The 26,509-nt window shown below is 46.6% G+C and overlaps 1 protein-coding gene across 1 annotated transcript in view; it reads right to left on the bottom strand.

The window, feature by feature from the left end:
• Positions 1-26,509, bottom strand: part of LOC130108961 (copine-8) — a 136,050-nt gene that overhangs the window by 43,756 nt on the left and 65,785 nt on the right. Inside the window, exons 7-9 of the mRNA XM_056275622.1 lie at positions 10,034-10,097; positions 8,474-8,577; positions 7,063-7,167 (exon numbers count right to left, since the gene is read on the bottom strand). Of these exons, the coding sequence (XP_056131597.1) occupies positions 7,063-7,167; positions 8,474-8,577; positions 10,034-10,097 (273 nt within the window). The remainder of the gene's footprint in view (positions 1-7,062; positions 7,168-8,473; positions 8,578-10,033; positions 10,098-26,509) is intronic.

Here is a 26,509-nt window from a genome sequence, read left to right as displayed (position 1 = left end):
GGATCAAATAGTGGAAGCTGAAGAAGAAAGACTTGTGTGGCGTTCAGGGAGGAGCTAAGACAGGCAATGGGTGGTAGTGAAAATTTGCGGGATTGCTTGGCAACTACTGCAGAAACGGTGAGAGAGACAGTTAGGAAGGGACTTAGTGTGTCATCTGGACAGAGGAAGGAAGACAAGGAGACTTGGTGGTGGAATGAGGAAGTACAGGAAAGTATACAGAGGAAGAGGTTGGTGAAGAAGAGGGATAGTCAGAGAGATGAAGTAGACAGTACAAGGAGATGCGGTATAAGGCGAAGAGAGCAGCTATGAAGAGTGGAAAGGCGGTTGGTCCAGATGACATAACTATGGAAGAATGGAGATGTTTAGGAGAGACGGCAGTGGAGTTTTTAACTAGATTGTTTAACACAATCTTAGAAAGTGAGAGGATGCCTGAGGAGTGGAGAAGAAGCATACTGGTAACAATTTTCAAGAATAAGGGTGATGTGCAGAGCTTTAGCAACTACAGAGGTATAAAGTTGATCAGCCACGGCATGAAGATATGGAAAAGAGTAATAGAAGCTAGGTTAAGAGGAGAGGTGATGATTAGCAAGCAGCAGTATGGTTTCATGCCACGAAAAAGCACCACAGATGCGATGTTTGCTTTGAGAATGTTGATGGATAAGTATAGAGAAGACCAGAAGGAGTTGCATTGTTTTTTGGTGGATTTAGAGAAAACATATGACAGGATGCCAAGAGAGGTGGTGTGGTATTGAATGATGAGGTCAGGAGTGACGGATGGGTTCAAGGTGGAGGTGGGACTACATCAAGGATCGGCTCTGGGCCCTTTCTTGTTTGCAATGGTGATGGATGAGATCAGGCAGTAGTCTCTGTGGACTATGATGTTTGCGGATGACATTGTGATCTGTAGTGAGAGTAGGGAGCAGGTTGAGGGGAGCCTTGAGAGGTGGAGGTATGCACTGGAGAGAAGAGGAATGAAAGTCAGTAGGAGCAAGACGGAATACATATGCATGAATGAGAGGGAGGACAGTGGAATGGTGATGCAAAAAGTAGATTGTTTTAAATACTTGGGGTCAACTGTTCAAAGTAATGGGGAATGAAGACGAGAGTGGAGAAGAGTGTCAGGAGTGATTTGCGACAGAAGGGTACCAGGGAAGGTTTATAAGATGGTAGTGAGCCCAACTATATTGTATGATTTATAGAAGATGGCACTGATGAGACAGGAGGCGGAGCTGGAACGGCAGAGTTGAAGATGCCAACACTTTCGTTGGGAGTGACAAAGAAAGATGGGATTACGAATATTAGAGGGACAGCTCAGGTTGGACGGTTTGGACATGTACAGAGGAGAAATTCTGGGTATATTGGGAGAACGATGCTGAATATGGATCTGCCAGGGAAGAGGAAGGCCAAAGAGGAGGTTTATGGATGTGGTGAGAGAGGGCATGACAGAGGAAGAGATGAAAACGTATGATCTGCTGTGGCGACCCCTAACGAGAGCAGCCGAAAGGGATGCTTTGAAAAAACCCCACCTAGAATCAAAGCACGGCTCCAGGCAATAAATAAATAAAAATCTGCCGCACACAGCCTTGTCTTTCCTTTCTTCCTGCAATCATATGACCATAAATACTTCAATGTTCAGTCTTCCTTTATTTTTTTCCACTTTTTACTCAACTATGTACAATTAGTGGTTTCCCGCTTATTCAGACTCAAGAGTCCGTATCTCCCACCACCATCATGTCAGGGTCACTTGGCCAGCCGGTGTAGGTATGCGCCTTCTTTTACCTGCAGACAACCAGCACTTCACACAGGGCTCTGGGTCAAACGTTTTTCTTTTTTAAAATGACTCGAACCAGTAATGAAATCTATTTTACCAACAATCTGTTGTCCTACTTGAGCACAAAAGGTACAGTACATTTTCCCCTTGTCATGCGTAACCAGGCGAACTCTTGTAGCCAAGCTGATTCAAACCGTCTTGTAGGGATGGGAGCTGCAGGGACGAGGGAGGAAGACTCCACTCGCCGAGCTTGCTTGAATCGGGCTGAGATGACGCAAATGTCACTTGAGAATTTCCAGCAGTCAAGTTGAACTCGACATCGCCGGATGTACAGGAGGGGAGTGAGAAAGTCCGATATTTTTTATTTTCTTGCCAGCTGGCTAATGTCGGCTACATCTAAATTCTAACTTAAACACCGTTCATACAGTTTACGCTTCAAAATTTTAGCCCGATAAACGTGACATTAAAATATCTTCAACCCCCGTTTCTGTTCATCTGTACAGCCAAAGCTTCAGCCACCGCAGCACGGGGGTGCAGAGTTTATGTATAGGAAACCGTGCAGGTAGACGAGAGTTCAGAACACAAACAAAACGTACAGCCCTTTCTCGTTTTAATTTTTTTTTTGCTTGTGGGCATCCCTGTGACCCTGAGAGCAGGATAAATGGTTCGGATGATGGCCACTAGCGACTGGCAGAAAAGAAATGGCTGCAGATTTAAAAAGTTACTCGCATTGGTGACCATTTTAGTCGGCATCTGGGGCCCTGCAAAGGCAGGCAGACTTTACTTTGATATGCTCTCCCTTTGGAAATAAAATGAATTGCAAGTTGAGATGACTTTATAATGAAGAAAGAAAAATAAAGGACACGCTTTAACTTGCTGAAATGCATAGGGAACCCAAATGCTCAGGAAGACCATAGACCATGTGTGGAGCAATAATGAGCACTCAGGACAGAGTTATCCTGCTAGTTCCAACACTTCTTTTGAAAAGTGATTCAGTAGCAAGCTTGTGTGTGTGGTGTGGACATGCATGCATTGGTGTCCTTGTAATTTTTTGTTTTCCAGTTAATGCGTGTATTTGTGTGTCTGCCGGTGAGTGTCCGAGTGCCAGCATACATCATACCTGTCAACATTCCCTTTTTACCCTTCTCTGCTGCTCTCCTCCCATTTAAATATTTTCCCATAAATCTACTGTATTTTGGGCAGCGTGGCGGTCTATTCCGTTGCCTACCAACAGAGGGATCACCGGGCGTCCCTACAGACACAATTGGCCATATCTGCAGATGGGAAGTCAGATGTGGGTGTGTCCTGGTAACTGCACTAGCACCTTCTCTGGTCAGTTGGGGTGCCTGTTCGGGGGGGGGGGGGGAGTGTGATCCTCCCATGCGCTATGTCCCCCTGGTGAAACTCCTCACTGTCATGCGAAAAGAAGCGGCTGGCGACTCCTCATGTATCAGAGGAGGCATGTGGTGATCGGCAGAAGGGGGTGATTGGCTAGATACACTTTGGGGGGGGCGGTGAGGCTTATTTGATGTTTGTGCTGCATTCCCCTCTGGTAGAGCAGGTGGCAGTATGTAGAACATTAGCTGTAACATCTAGCGATGAGAAGTCATTCAATCAAACAGCACCCACCAATACATGAAGAACAGCAGCACGAGGATTCAAGGATGGATGAACATGAGAGTATGAGACCACCCACGTTGAATAAAACGGTATCCATTCTCTCAATCACCCTCTCGCATCCGTTTTCATCATCACTCTCCTGCCAATAGCCTCACTTACCAGAAGCCTCTCAAAATCACAACTGAAGAATAATGTGTGAGTGATGTGCATAGACAGCCTCATACAAGCAATGCATAAATAGACTTCTAAGTGCTGAATTTATACGCCCTTCTGTATTATGTCTATAATTAAGGGATGTTCACAGTATTTCACTTTCAACCAGGTATCTGATTCTGACCAACTAATTGTATATATTTGGACTAATCACTAATTCTAGTCACTAGGAACTAGTTAACCTGATCCTTATGGCACTGATTTCCCCCCCCCCTTTTCTCCCAGTTGTACCCATCCAATTACCCCACTCTTCCGAGCCAATCCGGGGAGGGCTGCAGACTACCACATGCCTCCTCCAATACATGTGGAGTCACCAGCCGCTTCTTTTCACCTGACAGTGAGGAGTTTCACCAGGGGGACGTAGCGCGTGGGAGGATCACGCTGTTACCCCCCCCCCCGTACAGGTGCCCTGACCGACCAGAGGAGGCGCTAGTGCAGCAACCAGGAAACATACCCATATCCAGCTTCCCACCCACAGACACGGCTAATTGCGTCTGTAGGGACGCCCGACCAAGCCGGAAGTAACGCGGGGATTCAAACCGGCGATCCCTGTATTGGTAGGCAACGGAATAGACCGCTACGCTACCTGGACGCCCATGCACTGATATTTTAAACCAAGTGGTTGCCTAGTGGTCAATTTTAGGATTCACTGTCTAAATTTAAGGGAGTGGGCCAATAGAAAATGTCCCTTATTTTTAAATCCCAATGTTGGCAGGTGTGGCGTTGATGCGATATGAATGTGCGTGTGTCTATGAGAGCACGGTGTGGGCTGGCTCGTGTGCAAATGTATGTTATTTTTTTGTGCACGTGCATCCTATTGAAACAGTGTTACGTCTCAGGCCTGAGGAAACTATGTCAGTGGCTGTGAGCTCCACCAACGCAAGGGGAGACTGAAAACTCGACAAAAGAAGACCCCGACTACACTGCATCTTTTATCCTTACGACCTTAAGGAACAACACTTAGACGATGATGTAATGATCCTTTTGCTTAATAGAGCGTGTGTGTGTAAAGGGGTTTTGCTATAAATCCGGGTTAGGGTAAAGGGCTGTGTGTGTGTACTTATCTGTGTATGTACACAAGCAGAGCATCCTCTGTTCAGCCATATTGCAACTGTATAGTGACATAAAGTGGTGTGGATGGAGAAGCTGAATAAGGAACGTGTGTGTGTATGGGGACCAGGGTTTTATCACTGGAGCTCTCAGCAGTAAGACCCAGCTTTCTATTCTCAGCCAGCTTACTGAGATCTCCACCCTTATCGCCTCTCCCAGACCCCGGAGAGATGGATGAGAGAGCAAGACTGTACATATACAAGTAGGCACACTCCATACAGACGGTCAAGTTCCCTACTCTGTAGAATCAAACTTTTTTTCCGTTTTTTAGATTTTTCTCCCAGTTGTATTTGTCCAATTACCTCTCTTACAAGCCGTCCGGGTCGCTGCCCCACCCCCTCTGCCGGTTCGCGGAGAGCTGCAGACTACCACATGTCTCCTCTGATACACGTAGAGCTGCCAGCCACTTCTTTTCGCCTGACGGTGAGGAGTTTCGCCAGGGGGACGTAGTGCGTGGGAGGATCACGCTATTCCCCCCCAGGCGCCCTGACCAACCAGAGGAGGTGCTAGTGCAGCGACCAGGACACAGACCCACATCCGGCTTCCCACCCGCAGACATGGCCAATTGTGTCTGTAGGGACGCTTGACCAAGTTGGAGGTAAACAAGGGGATTTGAACCGGCAATCCCTGTGTTGGTAGGCAATGGGCTAGACCGCCACACCACCCGGACGCCCCTGTAGAATCAAATTTGCCCAGTAATAAGTCTCACAACTACTTTTGGTCCTGTAGCTCTATTGCTCTGTCTTCCACTATCTCAATAAAAAAAAAAGTACCACAAATACTGAAGGTGAGGGCGATGCCCTTTAACCCTGCCAAAATGCAAAGTAGAAAATTAATAGATGTGCATGGCTGAATGTGTGGTTGCGTATGTGTCTGAGCCCCTCCAAGTGAAGCTAAACTTGCAGACTCATACTTTCCTGAGCCTTCCTTCTGCACGACAAAATGAAATCCATTTAATAAACCACCGAGGAAAATCAGCTGACACCAGGGTCACAACTAATGCAAAACTACTGAATGCGATTCATTGAATTGCATACATTTTTACGATGGGCTCTTTTAGAGGTAATTTACCCACTGCCCATGTCAGCTTAGTGCCATGCTGTAGTACATACATACACTGGACCAACAATGCATCCAAATGACCTGTCCACATACAATCTCATGCAGATTAGTCTGGATGTTTATGCACGCTCATATCTGAAACATGAAATAATGTATTTAGAGTATTTAATCTGAGGATGACCTCTGAACCAGAAACTAAGGAGGATGTCTACATGCCTCAGCCTCCTGTCTAATAGTGGCATATCCCAGCTATCTTATTTGGTTTTCTAAAAATAGGGACGTATAAGCTCATTCATGTCATTGTGAAAACAGATACGGTGTTTGAACACACCAGCCCTTACAGAGAATAGTAGAGATAATATTATCTGCTGTTTGACATGTTACATGGAGCTCCTGGTTCATATTTTACTATTGGGTAAACTCATCTTTGCCCTGTGTTTCAATGGGACATCCGGCTGCAGTACAGACCGATGATCCTGCACCACTCAGGCTCTGTTTGGGCTATGTTGGGGTGACTGAGTGTTGGCCTGGAGGCAATAGGTTGTTTGTTACCTGAATTAATGATAATGAGAATCTGACACAAAATAGGGTCTGGGTAGCGTAGCAGTCTATTCCGTTGCCGACCAACACGGAGATCGCCGGTTCGAATCCCCGTGTTATTTCCAGCTTGGTTGGGCGTCCTTACAGACACAATTGGCTGTGTCTGCGGGTGGAAAGCCAGATGTGGGTATGTGTCCTGATCGCTGCATTAATGTCTCCTCTGTTTGCGGGAATAGCCTGATCCTCCCATGCACTACTCCTCACTGTCAGGTGAAAAGAAGCGGCTGGCGACTCCACATGTATTGGAGAAGGCATGTGGAAGTTTGCAGCCCTCCCCGGATCAGCAGAGGGGGTGGAGCAGCAACTAGGATGGCTCGGAATAGTGGGGTAGCTGGCCAAGCGCAATTGGGGAGAAAAAAAGGGGGGGGCGAGGTCTGACATATATGCGGGCTTATCAAAAGTTTAAGTTCGACTTAATGTAATGAACCTCAGCTGGATTCTTAAACATAGTATTTTTGCATGTTCAAGCAGATAAACTGATATTTATCCATATCATGTATCTCCCAGCAACAAGTCCCGTAAAGGGGGAACGTGAATCCCACACTGAATTTGGAGGCAAGTTTGAGTCTGGTGCTCAAACAGAAAATCTCATCCAGGCCATTGAAAAGTTGTCATGGTGTTCTTCTGTCATGAGATGGTTTAGCTGGTAGATTTTTTTTAGTGTACATATGGACCAACAGACTGACCTGTCATAGTCTCCATTGCAGAGCGCCCTGACGGGGATCTTAAACGCCTGCCACACAGGGTTCAAAGTGTTCTTCACCACCTCCGTCTTGTGGCAGATGGTAAACCTGCAGAGAGAGAGAGAAAGACAGAGACGTGTTACCTCCGGCTTGGTCGGGCGTCCCTACAGACACAATTAGCCATGTCTGCGGGTGGGAAGCTGGATGTGTTCTGGTCGCTGCACTAGCGCCTCCTCTGGTCAGTCGGGGCACGAGGGGGGAATAACATTATCCTCCCACACACTACGTCCCCCTGATGAAACGCCTCACTGTCAGGTGAAAAGAAAGGGCTGGCGCAGCGACTAGGAATTGGCTGGGGTACAACTGGGGAGGAAAAATCCATCCATTATCCAAACCGCTTCTCCTGCTCTCAGGGTCACGGGGATGCTGGAGCCTATCCCAGCAGTCACTGGGCGGCAGGTGGGGTGACACCCTGGACAGGCTGCTGGGCCATGACAGGGAAAGAAAAAAAAAAAGAGAGCGAGGGTGAGAAAGAAAAGACGAAGGAGAAACTGTATAATGAGATGCTTGCGTCTCAAAGAGTCAAGTGTAGACAAGAAATACGGATGTAGAAGCATGAAAGAGAGACAAGAAATACAGAAGCATGAAAGAGAGACAAAGAGAAACCGAGTGCATGAGAGAGAGGTGCGACTATATCCACCGCACATACTTCTGCCTAACCCACCGTAAACTGTTGGCCCAGCTGGATAACTGTGGCAGCATATACAGTGCATCCGGAAAGTATTCACACCCCTTCACTTTCCCCACATTTTGTTATGTTACAGCCTTATTCCAAAATTAAATTCTTAAATTCTTTTTTTTTCAGTTTTTTATTTTTAATAAATTTGCAAAAATTTCTACAAAACCTTTTTCAATTTGTCATTATGGGGTATTGTGTGTAGATTGATGAGGGAAAAAAAAGGAATTTAATCGATTTTGGAATAAGGCTGTAACATAACAAAATGTGGGGAAAGTGAAGGGGTGTGAATACTTTCCGAATGCACTGTACGTTTCCCTGGCGGACACACACACACGCACACAGATATCAGGTAATTTCATTACTCCATGGGCTGGTATCTTTAGCCCTTGGACAAGGATTTCTTATCTGACTGCCACACACTGCAGGGAAGAAAACGGTCCCATAGGGGTGGATCAAACGCAGACACACACACTTGCTCAGTCACAAATTCATACACATACTTTCACACTCCCCCACACACACATGGACATGTATATAAAAGGTATGCACATCTGAGGGCACAGCATCACAGCCTAGGGAAGTCAATAAAAGCAATTTCCTCCAGCTGTGAGGAAGGGTTGAACGCGAGAAGGAGAGTGGTAGGAGATGGGGATGAGAGATGTAGGGCCCACTCACGTGCCATCCTCGTTGCTTCTGTAGAAAACCAGGAAGGGGTCAGACTTTCCAAAAAAGTCCTTTTTGTCCAACTTGTTTCCGCAGAACTGCATCATCACCGATTCCTGACGGACAGGTACAACACAAAACGACTGTCAATGCACGGGAACTTCTTGCCTCTCAATCTTTCCTATTTGTAGACGGCATGTCTTTTGGTCTCTTTGAGGTCTTACCCTGTGTGTCTTGCTGCCAATGGTACCCCTCCCATCCCACTCCTCTCTACTTCCTCTCCTTAAGCTCATCATTCAGTCACTCAGTATTAGCTTCCTTTTACTTACAGCCCAGAATGACACATTATGCAAGAAGAAACTGTTTCTTAGCTATAAGTGGGGATTGAAATCAAGCATAAAAAAGGGGCTTCGCCTCTCCCACTTCATAAGCGATGGGAACCCCCCCCCTTTTCTCCTCAATTGTATCGGGTCAATTAAACCACTTCCGAGCCATCCCGGTTGCTTTTTCACCCCCTCTGCCGATCCAAGGAGGGCTGCAGACTACCACATGCCTCCTCCGATACGTGTGGAGAGTGAGGAGTTTCACCAGGGAGACATGGCTCATTCCCCCTCCCCCCGACCCGAGGAGGCGCTAGTGCAGCAACCAGGACACACACCCGCGTCATTATGAATCCCATGGCACTTCTAGGCAAGACACGCCCTGCGTAGCATCCAGGCGCTAGAATTCTAGAAAGACCTGCCCCTACTCTGCCTCCGATTAGCTAACCTTAACCAACCCAACCAATGGAGGCAACAAATACTGGCCAATCCTAGCGCTTGAATGCTACATGGGGCGTGTCTTGCCTAGAAGTGCCGTGGGATTCATAATAATGCCACGTACCCACATCCGTCTTCCCACCCACAGACATGGCCAGTTGTGTGTGTAGGGACGCTCGACCAAGCCAGAGGTAACACAGGAATTCGCACCAGCGATCCCTGTGTTGGTAGGCAATGGAATAGACCGCTATGCTACCTGAATGCCACAAGCAATGAGAAACTTGACACTGAAAGGAACACACTTTTTCCCATCACTTAAAGTTCACATTTGGATCCAAAGTTGTGATAGCTACTTTTCCATGAAGGAGCTTATTCCCACCGCAAATCCTCTGATCAAACTGGGCTGGAAACCAGAGGTGGAAAACCCGGTTTCAGAAAGAGGAAGTACTAACCATGTATTTGCCCCACCCATGGACTAAACCAGCTGATTTCACTAATCAGTCCCCCGACCTGGCTGAAGTGTTGTGCTAATTAGAATCAGCTGGTTTAGTGCATGGGTGGAGCAAATACATGGATAGTACTTCTACTTTCTGAACTGGAGTTTTCCACCTCTGCTGAAAACCATAGAGAGGGAGTGACAAACAAACAAATGGACCACGACGTACACATAGAAACAGAGGGGGGTATACAAAGAAAAAGACGAGAAAAAAACAGAAGACTATAAAGAGACAGACAACAAAGAGGCAGGTAGATGTAAGCCCTCGGAGAGGACGTGCGTCACACGGACGGTTAATTAAAGACTGCTGATGCTCACCCTGCAATTGCTCAGCTCCTCGGCTTTCACAATAATGGTCCCGCATTTTTTCCCCGGAATACCACTGTGGAAGACAAAACGCATGACACGACTCAGAAATTGGGTTTACATCAACAGTGTTGCAGCCATGGACGCTAGCCTCTTCCACAACTTGGTCAATGTAGCCCAGAATCTCACCCATCTCCTCTCCTGTGTCCCCCGTTTGGTTTTTTTTGAGGGGGGGATCCCCCCCTTTCCCCCCCCCCCAATTGTATCCGGCCAATTACCTCACTCTTCCGAGCTTTCACGGTCGCTGCTTCAGCCCCTCTGCCAATCCGGAAAGGGCTATTCCCCCCCAAACAGGGGCCTTGACCGACCACAGGAGGCGCTAGTGCAGCGACCAGGACACATAGCCACATCCGGCTTCCCACCCACAGACACGACACGGCCAATTTTGTTTGTAGGGACGCCCGACCAAGCCGGAGGTAACGCAGGGATTTGAATTGGCAATCCCCGTGTTGGTAGGCAAAGGAATAGACCGCCACGCCACCCAGACACCCCTAATGAGAAATTCTGCCCCTTTGCCCCCTCCCCCCAAAAAAAATGGTTGATAAATGTCCCCACAAAATGTTAGAGAAACGGAGAATGGCTGTTTTTCCTGATATACGAGACAGATCGGGAAGGTTTTGAATGATCCAACAATTATAATATGTGGGTCTTGCAGAATTTTGTTTTTGATGAATGCAAACTAGCTGCCTGGCATTTTCCATCTCATGGGTGGTGCAGTGGGATTACACCCCCCCCCCGCCCCCAGTGGTGCGATTTACCCACTTAATGTTCAAAACAACGTACCCACCCTGCACTCCAGCTTCCTCTAACACCTGAGCCCAGCTTCTACCTCACCCTCATTGACGGTAGGGGGCAGATTTATCGCAGGTGATTCACTGGAAACTTGTCTTGGTGGGTTTGTGAGTACACCTTTTGTAGAGATTCCTGTAATGACCACGCAGGGTGGGACGTTTTAGTTCCTGGCAGACTCTGAACACCGCTGAGGCACAAACGAAACACTGCTGCGAGAGTGTGCGAATGTGTGTGAGGCGACGTGTTTGTGTGGGTTTGTTTTAGAGTGAGTGCTCACATGCATTAGCCAAAGCAACACTCGAGTGTATGACTGGGTGCCTTGTGTGTGTGTTTAAGTGAATCACTGTCAGCATGGTAAGAGTGGGAGTGGTTGAAGCGTGTGCGCAAGTTGATTTTTCTTTTTGTATGTGTGTGTTTGTGAGAGCGGTCACACCACACCCCAAAAACAGAGAAAACCTTGTGCTCCTAAATGTCAACATACATGAATTGACACCATCTATCCTATTCCCAGTCTATGACAGAGTTCCTCCTCATCAAACACACACAATCATTCATCATCACTTGCGGTCACTCGGAGTCGAGTACGACTGTCCACCTCCTGGATCCTTCTTAGACTTAGACTGCTTTTATTTGTCATTGCCTTCTAATTGCATGTTTCATACAACAAAATTACATTTCACATGGACCCCAGTGCCACATAAAGCCAAATAACACACAATAAGTATCCATCCATCCATTATCCAAACCACTTATCCTGCTCTCAGGGTTAAAAACAAAAATTACTTCACAGATCTAAACATCACCAGCACACCTGACAGAGAGTAAGAAGACCAAAAAGTAATTTTATAGAAGGTCTAAGTGTTAAGGCTGCTGAGCAACCTCACAGCCTGAGGAATGACACTGTTGCGTAGTCTGGTGGAGGCAGCAAAGATGCTCCGGTACTTCCTGCCAGAGGGTAGGAGGGTGACGTGGCTATGAGAAGGGTGGGTTGGGTCCTTCCCGATGCACCGTGTGTCACAGATGGCCTAGCTGTCTTCACTATCCGCTGTAGGGATTTTCGGTCGGAGGCTTGCAGTTCCTACATCAGACAGTGATACAGCTGGTCAGAATGCTCTCTATGGTGCCTCTGTAGGATGTGATGAGGACAGGTGGGGGGAGATTTGCCTTCTTCAGACACCACAGGAAGCGAAGATGCTGCTGGGCCTTCTTGGAGAGCGTAGTGACATGTGAGGACCAGGACAAGTCCTCTGTGATGTGAACTCCCTGGAACCTAACACTGATGACTCTCTCCACATCCATACTATTGATGGTCAGAGGGATATGGTGGGCGCTGGTCTTTCTAAAGTCAATAATAACCGCCTTAGTTTTTTCTATATTTAGGGAGAGGTTGTTTTTGCACCTCGCCACCAGTTAATCCACCTCCGCTCTGTATGATGATTCATTGTTGTTGCTGATCAGACCTACCACTTTAGTATCATCAGCAAACTTTAAAATGAGGTTGGAGGTGGATGATGCTGTGCAGTTGTGAGTCAGCAGGGTGAACAAGAGCAGACTGAGCACACAGCCCTGCAGAGTGTCGGTACTCAGTGTGATGGTCCTGGAGGTGATCTTGCCTGTTTGCAGTGACTGTGGCCTCCCCATGAGGAAGCCCAGCACCCAGGGAAGTGTTAAGGCCCAGCTGGCCAGCTTTCTGATCAGGTGTGTATGATTGTGTTAAAAGCTGAGCTGAAGTCAGTGAACAACATCCTCACATAGCTGTTCTTTCTCTCGAGGTGGGACAGGGCTGGATGAAGAGCAGAGGTTATGGCATCTTCTGTGGCGTGGTTAGCGCGGTATGCAAACTGGAGAGGGTCCAGAGCGGAGGGGAGGCTGGACTTGATGTGCTTCATGACCAGCCTCTCAAAGCACTTCATGATGATGGGAGTCAGTGCAATGGGGCAGTAGTCATTGTGGCAGGACACAGGGGACTTCTTTGGCACTGGTATGATGGTGGTAGACTTAAAACTCATGGGGATGACTGCCTGGGACAGCGAGATGTTGGAAGATGTCAGCAAGGACATCTGCCAGCTGCTCAGCGCAGTCCCTAATGGCTCAGCCTGGGATTCTGTCTGGACCCACAGCTTTGTATGGGTTGACTCTGGAGAGGGTCTTTATCAAGTCAACTGGTCATCCACCAGGGATGTAGACTTAACCACTGGCACGTAGTTCAGTCTCTCATATTGTGCATAGGCATTCAGTACATCTGGGAGGGTGGGGGCACTGCCACAGGTCTGAGGAGAAGGCTTAGAGCTAGTGACAGCCTGAATGCCCTTCCACAAGTGCCGTGCATCTCTGCCATCATTGAAGTGGCTGTTGATTCTCTGTGAATATTGTCTTTTTGCCTCCCTGATGCCACACGACAGGTTGGCCCTTGCCGTCTTGAGGGCTGCCTTAACACAGGATCTGAATACAGCATTCTGGATCCTCAGCAGCGCCAGGGCTTCTGGTTGGCCCGCGAAGAGATGGTTTTGGTGACTGTGACATTGTCTATACACTTATTGATGTAGGCTGTCACTGTGTATTCCTCCAGATCAATGTGCTCACTAGAGGAAGCTGCTGCTTTGAAAATGCCCCAGTCAGTGCTCTCAAAGCAGTCCTGAAGAGCTGAGATAGACCCCTCTGGCCAGACCATAATCTGTCGCTGAACCGGTTTGGCAAGTTTCAAAAGTGGCCTGTGTGCTGGAATTAGCATAACAGAGATGCGGTCTGAGTTTCCAAGGTGGGGGCGGGGGAATGCTCTGTGTGCATTCTTGTCATTAGTATAAATTAGGTCCAGTTTGTTGTTTTCCCTGGTGGCAAAGTTTACATGGCAATAAAATTTAGGAAACACAGTCTTTAGGTTTGCATGATAGAAATCCCCAGCAATAATGAAAAATCCATCAGGGTACGTGGTTTGCCGTTTGCTGATGCCGTTGTGTAGTTCGCGCAGTGCCTGTATGACATTAGCACTCAGGGGCAAGTACACAGCCACAATAACAGTGAATTTTCGGCAGATAGTATGGCCGGCACTTGACAATTGTGACCTCCACGAGTGGAGAGCAGTGTTTGCACACCATTTCTTGTTAATGTACACACACAAGCCACCACCACAGATTTTACCTGACAAAAGATAATGCTCTGTCGGCTCGGTAGCATGTTAGCCCATCTAGCTGTATGGCTGTTCCAGTTTATTTTCCAGTAAGTGTAAGCAAAATGGATGGGAGAGCTGGTCTGGAGGGGTTAGCCTTTAGCCTAGCACTGATGCACACACCATGCTTCCGGGTCCTCTCGCACCGTCTCCAGCACTTTCTTAAGCATGTAGCCGCTTCTGGGTCCTCAGGTGGGCGTAGAGGCCGATTTTGGAGCCACATAATGGGAGGACGCCTGCGCGTGACAGCTTTTTACATGGAGTGGCTGATGCACCTGCAGCCCCCACACGGTCCTTGGCCAGAGTCCAATGGCATGGAGAACCAAGACGATTGGGGACCACCCTCTGTTGCAGCCTTCACTGCCATTGTGGTCTTGTTGGATCACGCTTTGTCTGGAACCCCCCCCCTTGAACTTTCCGCCTTGGGTGACCCTACCAGGAGCCAAGCCCCTGACGGCATAGCTCTTGGGATCATTGGTACACAAACGCTTCTCCACCATGGCAAAGTGGCTATCCAGGAGAAGGCACACACACGCATGCACACACACACAAAACTTATTTTACACTCTAAAACTGGGGAGATCTTACTACGAACCGTTACAAGGATTGCACACATATGAACCCCAATTCCCCATTCTTTCACCCCCCCCCCCCCCCCACACACACACACACACTACTGGCATTGAACCAGAGTTAAAAGGGTTTGGTGAAAGCAGTAACATAATTTGTTATAACTTCCCAGAGGTGGTGTAATCTTACAAAGACGCCTGTCATCTGATGCGCTCTTCCTGGATGCCCCACCTGGCAGAAATTGACTTGGGCAGTCAATTTAGACAGCCTGGAATTGGGGTCGAGGACCTTTGCGTGAACATTATTCAAGCCCCCCCCCCCTTTTTTTTTTTTACTCGCAATGCATAGGGCTGTGAGGGAAAGGGCTTTTTAAGACGGCAGACTAATCAAAATCAAATAGATCCCGCTGCCGCCTTTTGTGACGATGCTTTGCAGTCAAGAAAGCTGAGACCTATTTTTGACTGGCAAAAGCAGAAAAGCCCATTCCTCAGAAATCTGGAGATGGGAAGAAAGAGAAGAAATGCATGTTGAGGAACAGGGCTGGAAAGGCTTCTTTCTATCAATTTATTTTCTATTCTTATCTCTCTGATTTGCTTCCTTTCTTTCAGACGAGAGAATATGGAGCCAGCGAGTGTGTGTGTGTGTGTGTGGGTATGGGAGAGTGCAAAAGTGTGTGTGTGTGTGTGTCTGCACATGTATGGGAGAGTGTAAAAGCGGTATTGACATACAGAGCAAGATTAAGAGATCAGAGACCTGGAAAGAGAAAAAAAAGGGGCAAGCCTCACAATTTGCCTGCCTCCCTCCATGCGCCATTCCCGTTTATGATAACTTGGGTAATTAAAAGTAAACATGGAGGCCAGCTCTCAGAGAGAACAATGATTTATGAAGCAGGATAAAAGCCGCAGTTGGGAAAGAGCCAGTGACGTATAGATTACATATGCTACACTTTAAAATATGGCTCAAAGTATATGGCTGTTAATAGGTCAATTAACTTTGTGAGCATTAGGTTTACACAGATGAACATCGTTTATTTTTCTACAGTCCAGGGATGATTTTATGCCATCTACATGTGCAGAAATGCTTCATTCTCCCGAGCAGCCATCCACGCAGGTGAGCGGCTTGGCTACGTCTGTGGGAGCAAAACAGATCAGGGGAGATGTTGTATTTAGAGCCAAAGCTCGACAGTAACATCCTGTATGAGAACACGAATATCAGATGAAACACGTCAAACACCGATGCAGGTGTGGATGTGGGTAATAGCAAAGCAGGATCTCACTGGAAAAATGCACCTCCATCACTATATATCAGAGTGTGCAAATGTATGTGTTAGTTGGGGAAAATGCAGGTATGTTCAAGTTGGCCAAGTCGTTGTATTGCAACATTGCTATCTGACGAAGGACCGGCAATATAAATACATAAATATATCTTTAAATGGACAACAGCATCAAACAAGCTTTCAAAACCACAAATATGCAGTAATTAGGATAGAGGAATTTGACGATATCTTACAAACTTTTGCATTATTATTTCTAGCATTTCTGATATCCGTCCCAATTCATCTGTTGTGCAGCACTTTCAGTGTTAATTACCAATCTCTCTCTCTAATTATGTTGAGTGGTCATTGAGCAGCTTCTGCAATCCACCCTTCAATAAAGATCACTCTCAACGTCTCTCTCCTTTTCTTCTCTTTCTCCTGCACATAAACAGTGCACATGTCGTTCACCTTTGTGTCTCGTGCATCATCAGACTGACTGGAAAAGGAATTGTAACACATTTTATGAAATCACAAAATAAATGTCTGTCCAAACCGTCGCTCTCTCTCTACCTCCCTCACATTGTCGCTGTCATCTAGAAGGAAGAGAGACTGTCCTGCCTTTGCCTGCAAGAGTCTGGGGGTGTATGAGGAGAGGAAGGGGGAATTTGTTTTGTTTGCTTTGCTGCAGCAGAAATCGGGGATCCTGCCTAGCAGATAGTTCTTCCAGGCACTGGGACAGCAGGTTCAAGGTGACACTGCTTCATAAGCCACCACTTCCTGAGAGATCAGGAGACCTACACTGACAGGTTTCACGTGGACTTCCTGCCGCTAAGTGTTTCCTGTCAAAAGTTCACCCTGATATGGGAGAAGGTTTACCTTTTTCGGGAACAACGAATATGCGTTTGTGCAACGTAACTGCATCGGGCCTGTTCTGAACTTGTCCAATGTACTTAGTGAGGTGTTTTCAGGAGGGGTCCTTAATACGGGACCGCCATACTCGGTCAGAAAGTGGGCTGAGTGTGTTTTCACAGACTTTTCAAGACAAATTGGCAACTTGACAAACTAGGAGGACCTATTGTTAATGTTTTTTTCCCTGCCAATTACCCCACTCTTCCAAGCTGTCCCGGTGGCTGCTTCACTCCCTCTGCTGATCGGGGGAGGGCTGCAGACTACCACATGCCTCCTCCGATACAAGTGGAGTTGCCAGCCACTTCTTTTCCCCTTACAGAGGAGATTTGCTAGGGGGACATAGCGTGTGGGATCACGCTGTCCCCCCCCCCCCCCGAACAGGGGCCCCAACCAACCAGAGGAGGCGCTAGTGCAGCGACCAGGACACATCCGGCTTCCCACCCACAAACACGGCCAATTGTGTCTGTAGGGACGCCCAACCAAGCCGAAGGTAATGCGGGGATTCAAACCGGCGATTTCCATGTTGGTAGGCAACGGAATAGACCGCCACGCTACCCGGACGCTCTATTGTTAAATGTCTGAGGAGGAAATCTCTGCCGACTCTCAAGAATATGCTTGATTGCATTTAAAGGAACTCTTTTTTTCCAGCATTGGCTCTATTCTCCTACCACTGGGAATCAAACCCAATGATGGGTAGCAGAGTCTTTTAAATTTATTCGGTATCGAGCGAGTTCACATCAGCCAACTTCTATACACCAAGCTGTAATGTAACGCTTCGGGGCAACAGCGCCCACTAAATGTCTGCTCAAAAGCTCTTTTTTTTTTTTTGGTACTAAAAGCTTTAGAATAGTATGAAAAGAGTGTAGAGAGCCTTAGCCACCATATCAATCGTGAGACTACAGCGATAGCAACCCATTTATAACCCGGAGCAGAAGTCTCACTCTGTAATCCTGCGGGGAAGGAGGTGATTGTGATCGCTGTGCTGATCGACGGTGCCGGTTTTGTCTTTTCATAATCGAAGGTGTTTTTCAGACACTTCAACAGCCTCAGCCTGTTAATATAAAAACAAAAAAAGCTATTTGGCTAGTAATCTGTCTGGCACTACCGCCCCGGAGGATTACGCTACAGTTTGATGGGCAGCAGTTGGCTGATGTGAACTCGCTCGGTACTGAATGAATTTAAAACATTCTGCAACCCGACGACAGGAAAATGGGACTCAGGTTGAAAAATAGAGTCCTCAAAGTTCATCGCAGATCCATTAATACATGCTGGAGTATCATGGCTGCTTGGGCTTATACTCTGTCTGAATGCCATGTGTATTTTTGTATCATGTACTGGTGTTCTACTTTGATACGCCTGGCTCGGTCGGGGCTTCATTTGGCCGTTTTTTTTTTTTTTTTGGTTGCTGTTTTGCTTGTGTGCTGTGGGTGGGGAGCGAGCATGTGGAGGGATATGAGGAGTGTTTTTTTTTTCATAGTTCACTTAGCTGCTTCCCTTTGCTTTGAAGAGAGTTATCTCATTAAAAGTCTAAAAGTTTTGCTTGTGCACATTAGTTCAGTGTATCAATGGCGACACAGGAAAAAAACAACACACAAGCACACACACACACAGAGTTGGAAAGAAGCCAAGACAAGAACGAGAGTCTGTGTCGCCATGACAACGCTAATAGGCTGGGGGGGGGGACTGCGAGAGGGATATCGAACGCGATTCCTCTGCTCGTTATTTCCTCAAACGCTTGCTCTCGCACTCATCCGTTTTTCAGAGAGCCGCAGAATTATTCTGTCACTCCTCTGCCACCGAATCGGAGCTTAAGACGTTCTGCGGGCGGGAGGTGACTGCAGCGTACAGGCACGGGATGAATTAGGCATCTAACAGTTTGTTTCACATGCACGTGCAGTCATCGGGGACTCAAACAAATACCGACACACACACACACAAATTTGGGCAAGGACGACCAGTTTCAACAAAAGCCACACATAAGAACAGCAATTATCCTATTCTGTACTTGTGCATTTGCACCAGCATTCCACCCATATTAAAACAAAAGGTAGCATGCCACCGTAAAATATGCAACAACAACAAAAGAATTACAAGGAGATAGCTGGAAAGACATTTTCATGCTCACGATGTAGCAATAACTAAGCGCTCAAAGTTAGGTGGCCCATATCAAGCTCACATTTAATCCTTTCTCCTGGACCACCACCTTGCCATGGTGGAGAAGCTTGTGCGTACTAATGATCCCAAGAGCTATGCCGTCCGGAGCTTGGCTCCTGGTAGGGTCACCAAAGACGGAGGTTCCAGACAAAGTGCGATCCAACAAAGACCTCAATGGCGGAACTGGCAGATGATGTCTCCAGGTCACAATGGCGGATGAAGGCTGCAACAGAGAGTGGTCCCCAATCGTCTTGGTTGTCCATGCCATTGGACTCTGGCCACTCCCTGCCAAGGACCGTGTGGTGGCTGCAGGCGCATCAACCACTCCACGTAAAAAGCTGTCACGTGCAGGCGTCCTCCCATTATGCAGCTCCGGGATCAGCCTCTACGCCCACCTGAGGACCCAGAGGGAGGACAGTCAGGCTCGACCCCGAGTGACCGCTGATGACGATGACATTTAATCCAGTAGTGTTCCCAAACGATATGCTTTACTTACAAATGCAATCCACTTATCTGAATTGGAGATATCCATGCCGTTTTCCATATTGAGCCAAAATCCAGCAGAGGAGGATGATTAGATGTAAGAAGGAGTTCACAGTCTGCTGCTCAAAAAGAGAACGAAAAACCTGCCTAGAGACCATCACAGGTTAAACTTTTAAACAGAAAAGAAAATCGGCTTTTGTTTATCAACTCTTTATGCGACGAGACTGGATGCTTGGTAACAACATGGTGAGGAATTACTGTTCAGGGCTTCCAAGCGTACAAACCAAACATCTGATGCGATCTGAATCTCACCAAAATTGATATTTAGAGTGATGGCTTTGTTTTGTTTCTTTCCATTTTTATGTTCATGGTCCATTTTCTAAGCTCCTGGAGAATAAATATCTCATATAGTCTCACTTTATGACTCTCCCTCTCATTATATGCCCCCCCCACCACCACCATTCTGCCATTTTCTCCATCACTGTGTGAATCCTCTTATCAAGACATACATTTGCTATCAGTGTCTGAGAGAGAGAAATGGGTAATTAAGTTGGGGGCATCTCTAGTCTACCAAATGTATGCCCCACACACACTCCCAACTTTTTCCCCCCTTAGCCTCTTATAACCTATTCTCTCTGACGAAGGAGCCTGCATTAAAACACAGCCGCATGAAACTGAAGAAAGACAGTCAAACTACTCATGGATAGACAGACACGGGGGAACACTGCTGTAACAGACAGACAGAAAAAGAGGTTTGGGCATGCCAAGGAGACATGGAGGACAGACACAAAGGGAAAGATGAGGGGTGGGGGGTCGAAAGAGAGAAGAGGGGTTTGGACTTTTAAAAAAAACTGTCATAAAACTGACGATGAATATTCAACAGATCGTTAAAATGAAACTGTTGCGATAATAACATACAAAGCGTATGCAAAACAGTGGTATTCACCCGGGTACTATTCGCTATGAAAAATCTTGCAAATTTAATGAAACCACATATGGGACAACGCTGGCATGCATAACCAAGATGGTCACTTTAACAGGACTCTCTCAAGAATCCACGTTTGGTTGAGAGTAACGTCGAATGCCATTTTAGCTCTGTTTTCTGAAACCTACACCTGAGGTCATAGAAGAGGTTAAAACCAGTTCAGGATTAAAGCCCAGACATGGTTTCTGAAGTATCAGTATCTTTTATCAACAATGTGGTACATCCAGGTGAAGGAACATTCTTACCATGTCCAGACTGGAACTAATCACACTACCTACTACTAGTCTAACAGTGTACGACCACGGATGTGTAGACTTGCTAGCCCGCTGGCTAACGGGTCGGACCCTTTACTCAACGGGTTAACGTAGTCTCCCGTGGTGCGGGGAACTCAGGTTCGATCCCGCCTGCTCCCTGAAATCATGCTACATCAGTATGTAAATTGTAGTATGCACCATGTTAGTATACATATACTCAGTGAAAATAATAAACACAGAGCTTATGTTCACTGAAAGATCGAAACCATCCAATAATCCTTTGCACCTTTGTCGTCGTTTCCATGTAAAGGATCAGCCCAAGAAAAACTTTCCAAAGCAATATCGCTGACCACAAAGCGGGAGCAGCAGCCGACGTCAGCAAATTCAACTGCAATTTTTAATAATGATAGAATGTTTTTTGCAAAGCGTACGACACTCGAAGTCAATAAAGCGCAAAGGCTGCATCGAAATGGACAAATTAAAAGCAGCAAAGTTCTTCTGACGTTACGAAGGGCCACTTCCACTCGGATGCGAGTCCACCAAGTCTAACACAGGAAGTACGCAGTTCAACACTACATTCTACATGCTAACAGTAGTAAGTCCGAATAAGATGCAGTATATTCTACATACTTTAAGTATGTAGAATATAATAATTCGAGGAGTCCATTGTCAGCAATGATGGGCAGAATGCTGCCCTGCTGGTTTCATTAGAGGGTCAGCAACAATATGATTGGGCACTGTGAGCTAGTGTGAACAACAGGACCCTTCCTCATGGAGAGGTGAAAACGATATGGCAAAAGGTACATTCTTCGATCCGAAAGAGACTAGAAAAAAGAAAGAAAGCCACTTTATTTTGTCAGTGCACCTTACAACGAATTGTATTCTAACAGCAAATTTGTCTTCTGCATTTAATCCATCTTATTGTATAGGAGCCGAGGGCAGCTGCAGCGCCCGGGGACCAACTCCGGTTCTTCTTTCCATTGCCTTGCTCAGGGGCACAAGCAGGAGTATTAACCCTAACATGCACGTCTTTTTGATGGTGGGAGGAAACTGGAGCACCCGGAAGAAACCCACACCGACATGGAGAGAACATGCAAACTCCACACAGAAAGGAGCTAAGATGGCCTGGGGTTCGAACCCGGGACCTTCTTGCTGTGAGGCATCAGTGCTAACCACTGGACCACTGTGCTGCCACACTAGGAAAGTAGGAAGTGACAGAAAAAAAAATACAAAACTATATTTCCAATGAGATTTATGCAAGTTAAAGAAATGCTACTCAATCCAAAACAAGTAAAAATCCATTTTGAAAAAACATCAGTCCTTACAAATGTCTGATATGCAGTTTTGCGGGGGGGGGGGTTTCTTGCAAGGAGCTGTGTGTCCAACCCGCTCACCTTTAGTGGTAATGGAAGCAGGGAAAGTCAAGAGGGAGAAAGAGGAACGGCAAAGGTTGACCTGCATTTCTATCAAACATCACTTTCAAGATGGCAACCTTTCCATGGCTGCTCTGAGCTGCGGTTACAGAGTATTGCACATGATGTGAGTGATGGAATCCGTCGCATTCTGGATGCACAGTGGCCATGTATTCATGCGACGCTCACATAATGATTCGACATGTTCGGGTTGACGGACAATGATGTGTTGCCTGAGCCAGAGAGATGTAACTCGCACTGACCCGATAATCATCTCCAACAGGATCGATTTTGTTTGGAGTGACGAGGCGAGGCGCTAATGCCCTCCCCCACATGAGGCAAACGGTTAAAGTGGGCCGAGAAAAAAAAAATCTGTTTGTAATTGAAAAGCTGACAAGCACATACAGTCGGTGATTACACGGTGCTCATACATTGCATTGCATTCATTCATTCAACCTTTTTTTAGACTCGGAAATGCAGAGGCAGAGACCTCATTTAGAATATAGCCTGGCAAAAAACAGAAACAAACCCACAAACGACACAGGCAGGCACGTGCACGTACACACAAAACACAGCCTACTGTACTTGTCAACATTTTGTTCCCTGTGACATTTCCAAAAATAGGCTGAGTCGCGGTCTCTCTCTACCCCCTCTCGCTTGACTGCACTCTCTCTCTCACACACGCACGCACAAAGACACGACCACACGCCCCAATTCTTGGTGGAAGCTGATTTGAACAATGTAATTAGCAATCATTAAGGTTGTTAAAGGTGCCCCCTGTCGTGCCACGACGCAGGTGTGTGTCTTTTCAACTGTTACGCGCACACACACGCACAGCCTCAACAAGACAGTGATGTGACAACAAACAGCTGTGGCTGGAGACTGTTGTTTTTCATACCTTTAATACCTGTCGACAGCGTTTCTAAATCAAAACTACACATTTGAACAAGAACCTGTTGGAAATAGTTGGAACCCCCCCCCCCCCCCCGATACTCAGGCTGCACTCAAGATACGTGTTAAGAATGTGAGCCAGCTTTTCCAGAGATGCTCCATCCTGCAACACCTTGACTGTCAAGCGACATATGCAAGGATCCTGTTTGTGGACTTCAGCTCAACACCATTATTCCAGAAATCCTCTCTTCCAAGCTCTCCCTGCTCACTGTATCCCCCGCTATCTGTCAGTGGATCACCCACCAGCTTCCTGACAGGCAGTGAACAGCGGGTGAGGCTGGGGGAAGTCACTTCTGGTATACGGACAGTCAGCACTGGTGTGCCCCTGGGATGTGTCCACTCCCCACTGCTCTTCTCCCTCTACACCAAAGACTGCGCCTCCAAGGACCCAGCTGTTAAACTCCTGAAGTTTGCAGATGACACTATGGTCATCGGACTCATCCAGGATGGCGATGAGTCTGCATATTGGTGGGAGTTTAAGTGGCTGCTGCTCTGGTGCAGTCAGATCAACTTGGGGCTGAACACACAAAACTATGGAGATGACGGCGGACTTTAGGAGACATCCATCAGCACTGCTCCCTCGCACAATATCCAAAAGGCCTGTGTCAACCGTGGAGACCTGAAAGACCTGAAGTGGGAGCCCAACATCAACTCCATCCTCAGAAAGGTCCAGCAGAGGATGTTCTTTCTGTGGCAATTGAGGAAATTTGGCCTGCCACAAGAGCTGTTGAGCCAGTTCTGCACCGCAATCATCGAATCCATCCTGTGCACATCCATCACGGTCTGGTTTGTAGCAGCAACAACACTAGATAGGAACAGACTGCAGCAAATAGTAAGGACAGCAGAAAAAAATCATTGGCAGTCCCCTGCCCACCCTGCAGGACTTGCACTACTCTAGTGCCCGGAATGCGGTGGGCAGAATCAGCACAGACAGCCTCACACTCAGGACACAGTCTGTTTGAACTGCTACCTCCGGCAAGCACTACAGAGCAATGTGCACCAAAACCACCAGACACAGGAACAGTTTCTTCCCACAGGCCATCTCTCTCTCATGAACACAACAGCATGGTGCAATAATGGACACGTGTTATGTAAACATGACACTTTGAAAATAGCCCCCGCTCGTCAAGATGCCTCACTTATATATCTACAATGTGCACTACCTCTTTAAACCAGATGTGCAATACAAATGTACAATTGTAAATACATACAACTGCTGTATACTGGTTACAGATTATTACTGTTATAACTATAAAAAGTTTATAATAAATAATAAATATATAATACATAAGCATAGTAAGTTATAAAGTTGATATAATATATAAGCAGAAGTTATTAATTGTCCAGCCATAACAAAACTTTGTATAGCTGTGACATACCCGTTGTGCATACATACTTAGCTCCAGTATTCTATTCATATTCCCTTTATTTCTTTTTTGGTTTGTTTTTTGTGCGCAAGTGATATATCGTTAGCCTCATAGGATAAATGCCTAAGTCATTTTTTGGCCAAATTGAGATTTCTGCCTACATGTGTTCTCCTCAAGCTGCTGCATCACCCTGGATTAGTGCCTATGTCCTAAGCCAATCAGAACACTTTTTACATTCAAAAATGACAATCTGCCTGAGTCACTCGTGTGACTTGAGCATTTTTACGTTGAAAAAAATAAAGAAAAAAGTTGCATACAAGAAAGGCTCCTGGTGCTCGGCTTTCTCTCTTTCCTTATCTGGTAAGATAATTAATATTTCTTTGATTTACTGTAGGCCTAGTGTAAATGTACTCAGTGGATATGAAAATGCGTTTTTTCTTATCCGAAAATCATAAAAAATGACTTAGGCATTTATCCTATGAGGCTAACGATATGTAAATACTAGAAGCTGCTGTTAAATGGAGTCAAATTCCTCGTATACAGAAGCACACTTAGCCAACAAATGTGATTCTGATTCAGTTGCACTGACAGCCGACATCAATAATGTCTTTTACAAATGAATGTAAAGAGCTTATTCAATCTAAAAACGAGTACATCCACAACCTGTATTTTCATGAACTGTGACTGCTCTCGGCTATGAAAGCACAAATCTGCTGTCTTGCACATTGGGTGTACATAGCGCTCCAACTCTCAGTCTTTAGATAGTGAGATACGCAAAAGGCATTCGCCTGAAAACATTAAAAAAAAAATAGACTCAATATGGCTGTGAAGACTTTATCAACCATTGCAGCTGGTGCTAAGCAAGAGTTAACAGAGAGAGAACCAGTAGAGCACTGTTGGTTTAGCCATTAGTGTCACTTGTGCCTAATGACTGAAATGGTGTGCGTGTGTGTGCGTGCATGTGAAATTGTGAGTGAGATGGGGAATTTGGGTGCAGGAAGTGGTGGTGGGGGTTGGGGGTCAGAGGGATTACATCGTTTTGCACTTTGGAAAGGTCCACATGATACAGATGCACACACAGGCATGTGCTCTCTCTCTCTCTCTCTCTCTCTCTCTCTCTCTCTCTCTCTCTCTCTCTCTCTCTCTCTCTCTCTCTCTCTCTCTCTCTCTCTCTCTCTCTCTCTCTCTCTCACTCACTCACTCACTCCCTCTCTCTGAGTGGATGACCTGCTATCCCTATCACCATGGTGACTCCTGTTCAAGTGGGTGACAGAGGAGCTTTGAAATTAAGCCAAGGGGAGCAGTCATACACTAAAGTGATCCTACATATACCCCTACATAGACAAATGTGCATTCATAAATAAAGACACACATGGATCTGACAAGTCCAGAGGCCGCAGAGAATACTGAAGGTGGGGGTTGCCAGGTTGGCATCTGTTGATAATGTTCAGTGGAGGGTTGCCAGGTTGGCTTTTGTTTATCTCCCCTCCCTTTTTTCCCCCCAGGTCCATGGGCTCATTAGGGGCTAGCCTGAACTGGCAAATGGGATTATAAAGACTCTGATCAAGGAATGCCAAGAGGACGCTTACTTTAGGAGCGATGTGGGGTACAGAATGGGACAGTCGGGAAAAAAAAACATCCACATGGAAAAAAGTAGAGGACTCCAAAGCTGTTCACACTCCCCCGTTACTTGTGTGAGTGTAGGAGAATATTGTCTTCTCTTTATGTTTATGTTGTAATCCTGACTCTTGGTCAAGGACAAGCTTTTAGTGGTCAAGGTCGAGCTGTCTGGCATTTATCAAAATGACACAAGTACCCATTTCCGAACATGATCCCCTTCACAGGTGAGATGATCTCCTACAACGCTTTCTCCATCCTAACTGTCATTAATGATCTGCAAACAGTTAATTCATAACTGACGATTCACATGGTAAATCTATGACTGTTTTTTAATGTAAGAGTCAGCTCCGTCTGTCAGAGACGCATCAAGTCTTGCTAGTCAAATAGTTGGGGCAGCATGGCTCAGGAGGTAGAGTGGGTTGACTAGTAATCGGGAGGTCGCCGGTTTGATCCCTGGCTCCTCCAGACAGCGTGCTGAAGTGTCCTTGAGCAACACACTGAACCCCTAAC

Source organism: Lampris incognitus, chromosome 3, assembly GCF_029633865.1.
Source record: "Lampris incognitus isolate fLamInc1 chromosome 3, fLamInc1.hap2, whole genome shotgun sequence".
Lineage (NCBI taxonomy): Eukaryota > Metazoa > Chordata > Actinopteri > Lampriformes > Lampridae > Lampris > Lampris incognitus.
Note: the sequence above shows the minus strand (reverse complement) of the source record. Positions and strands in the feature narration are given on the sequence as shown.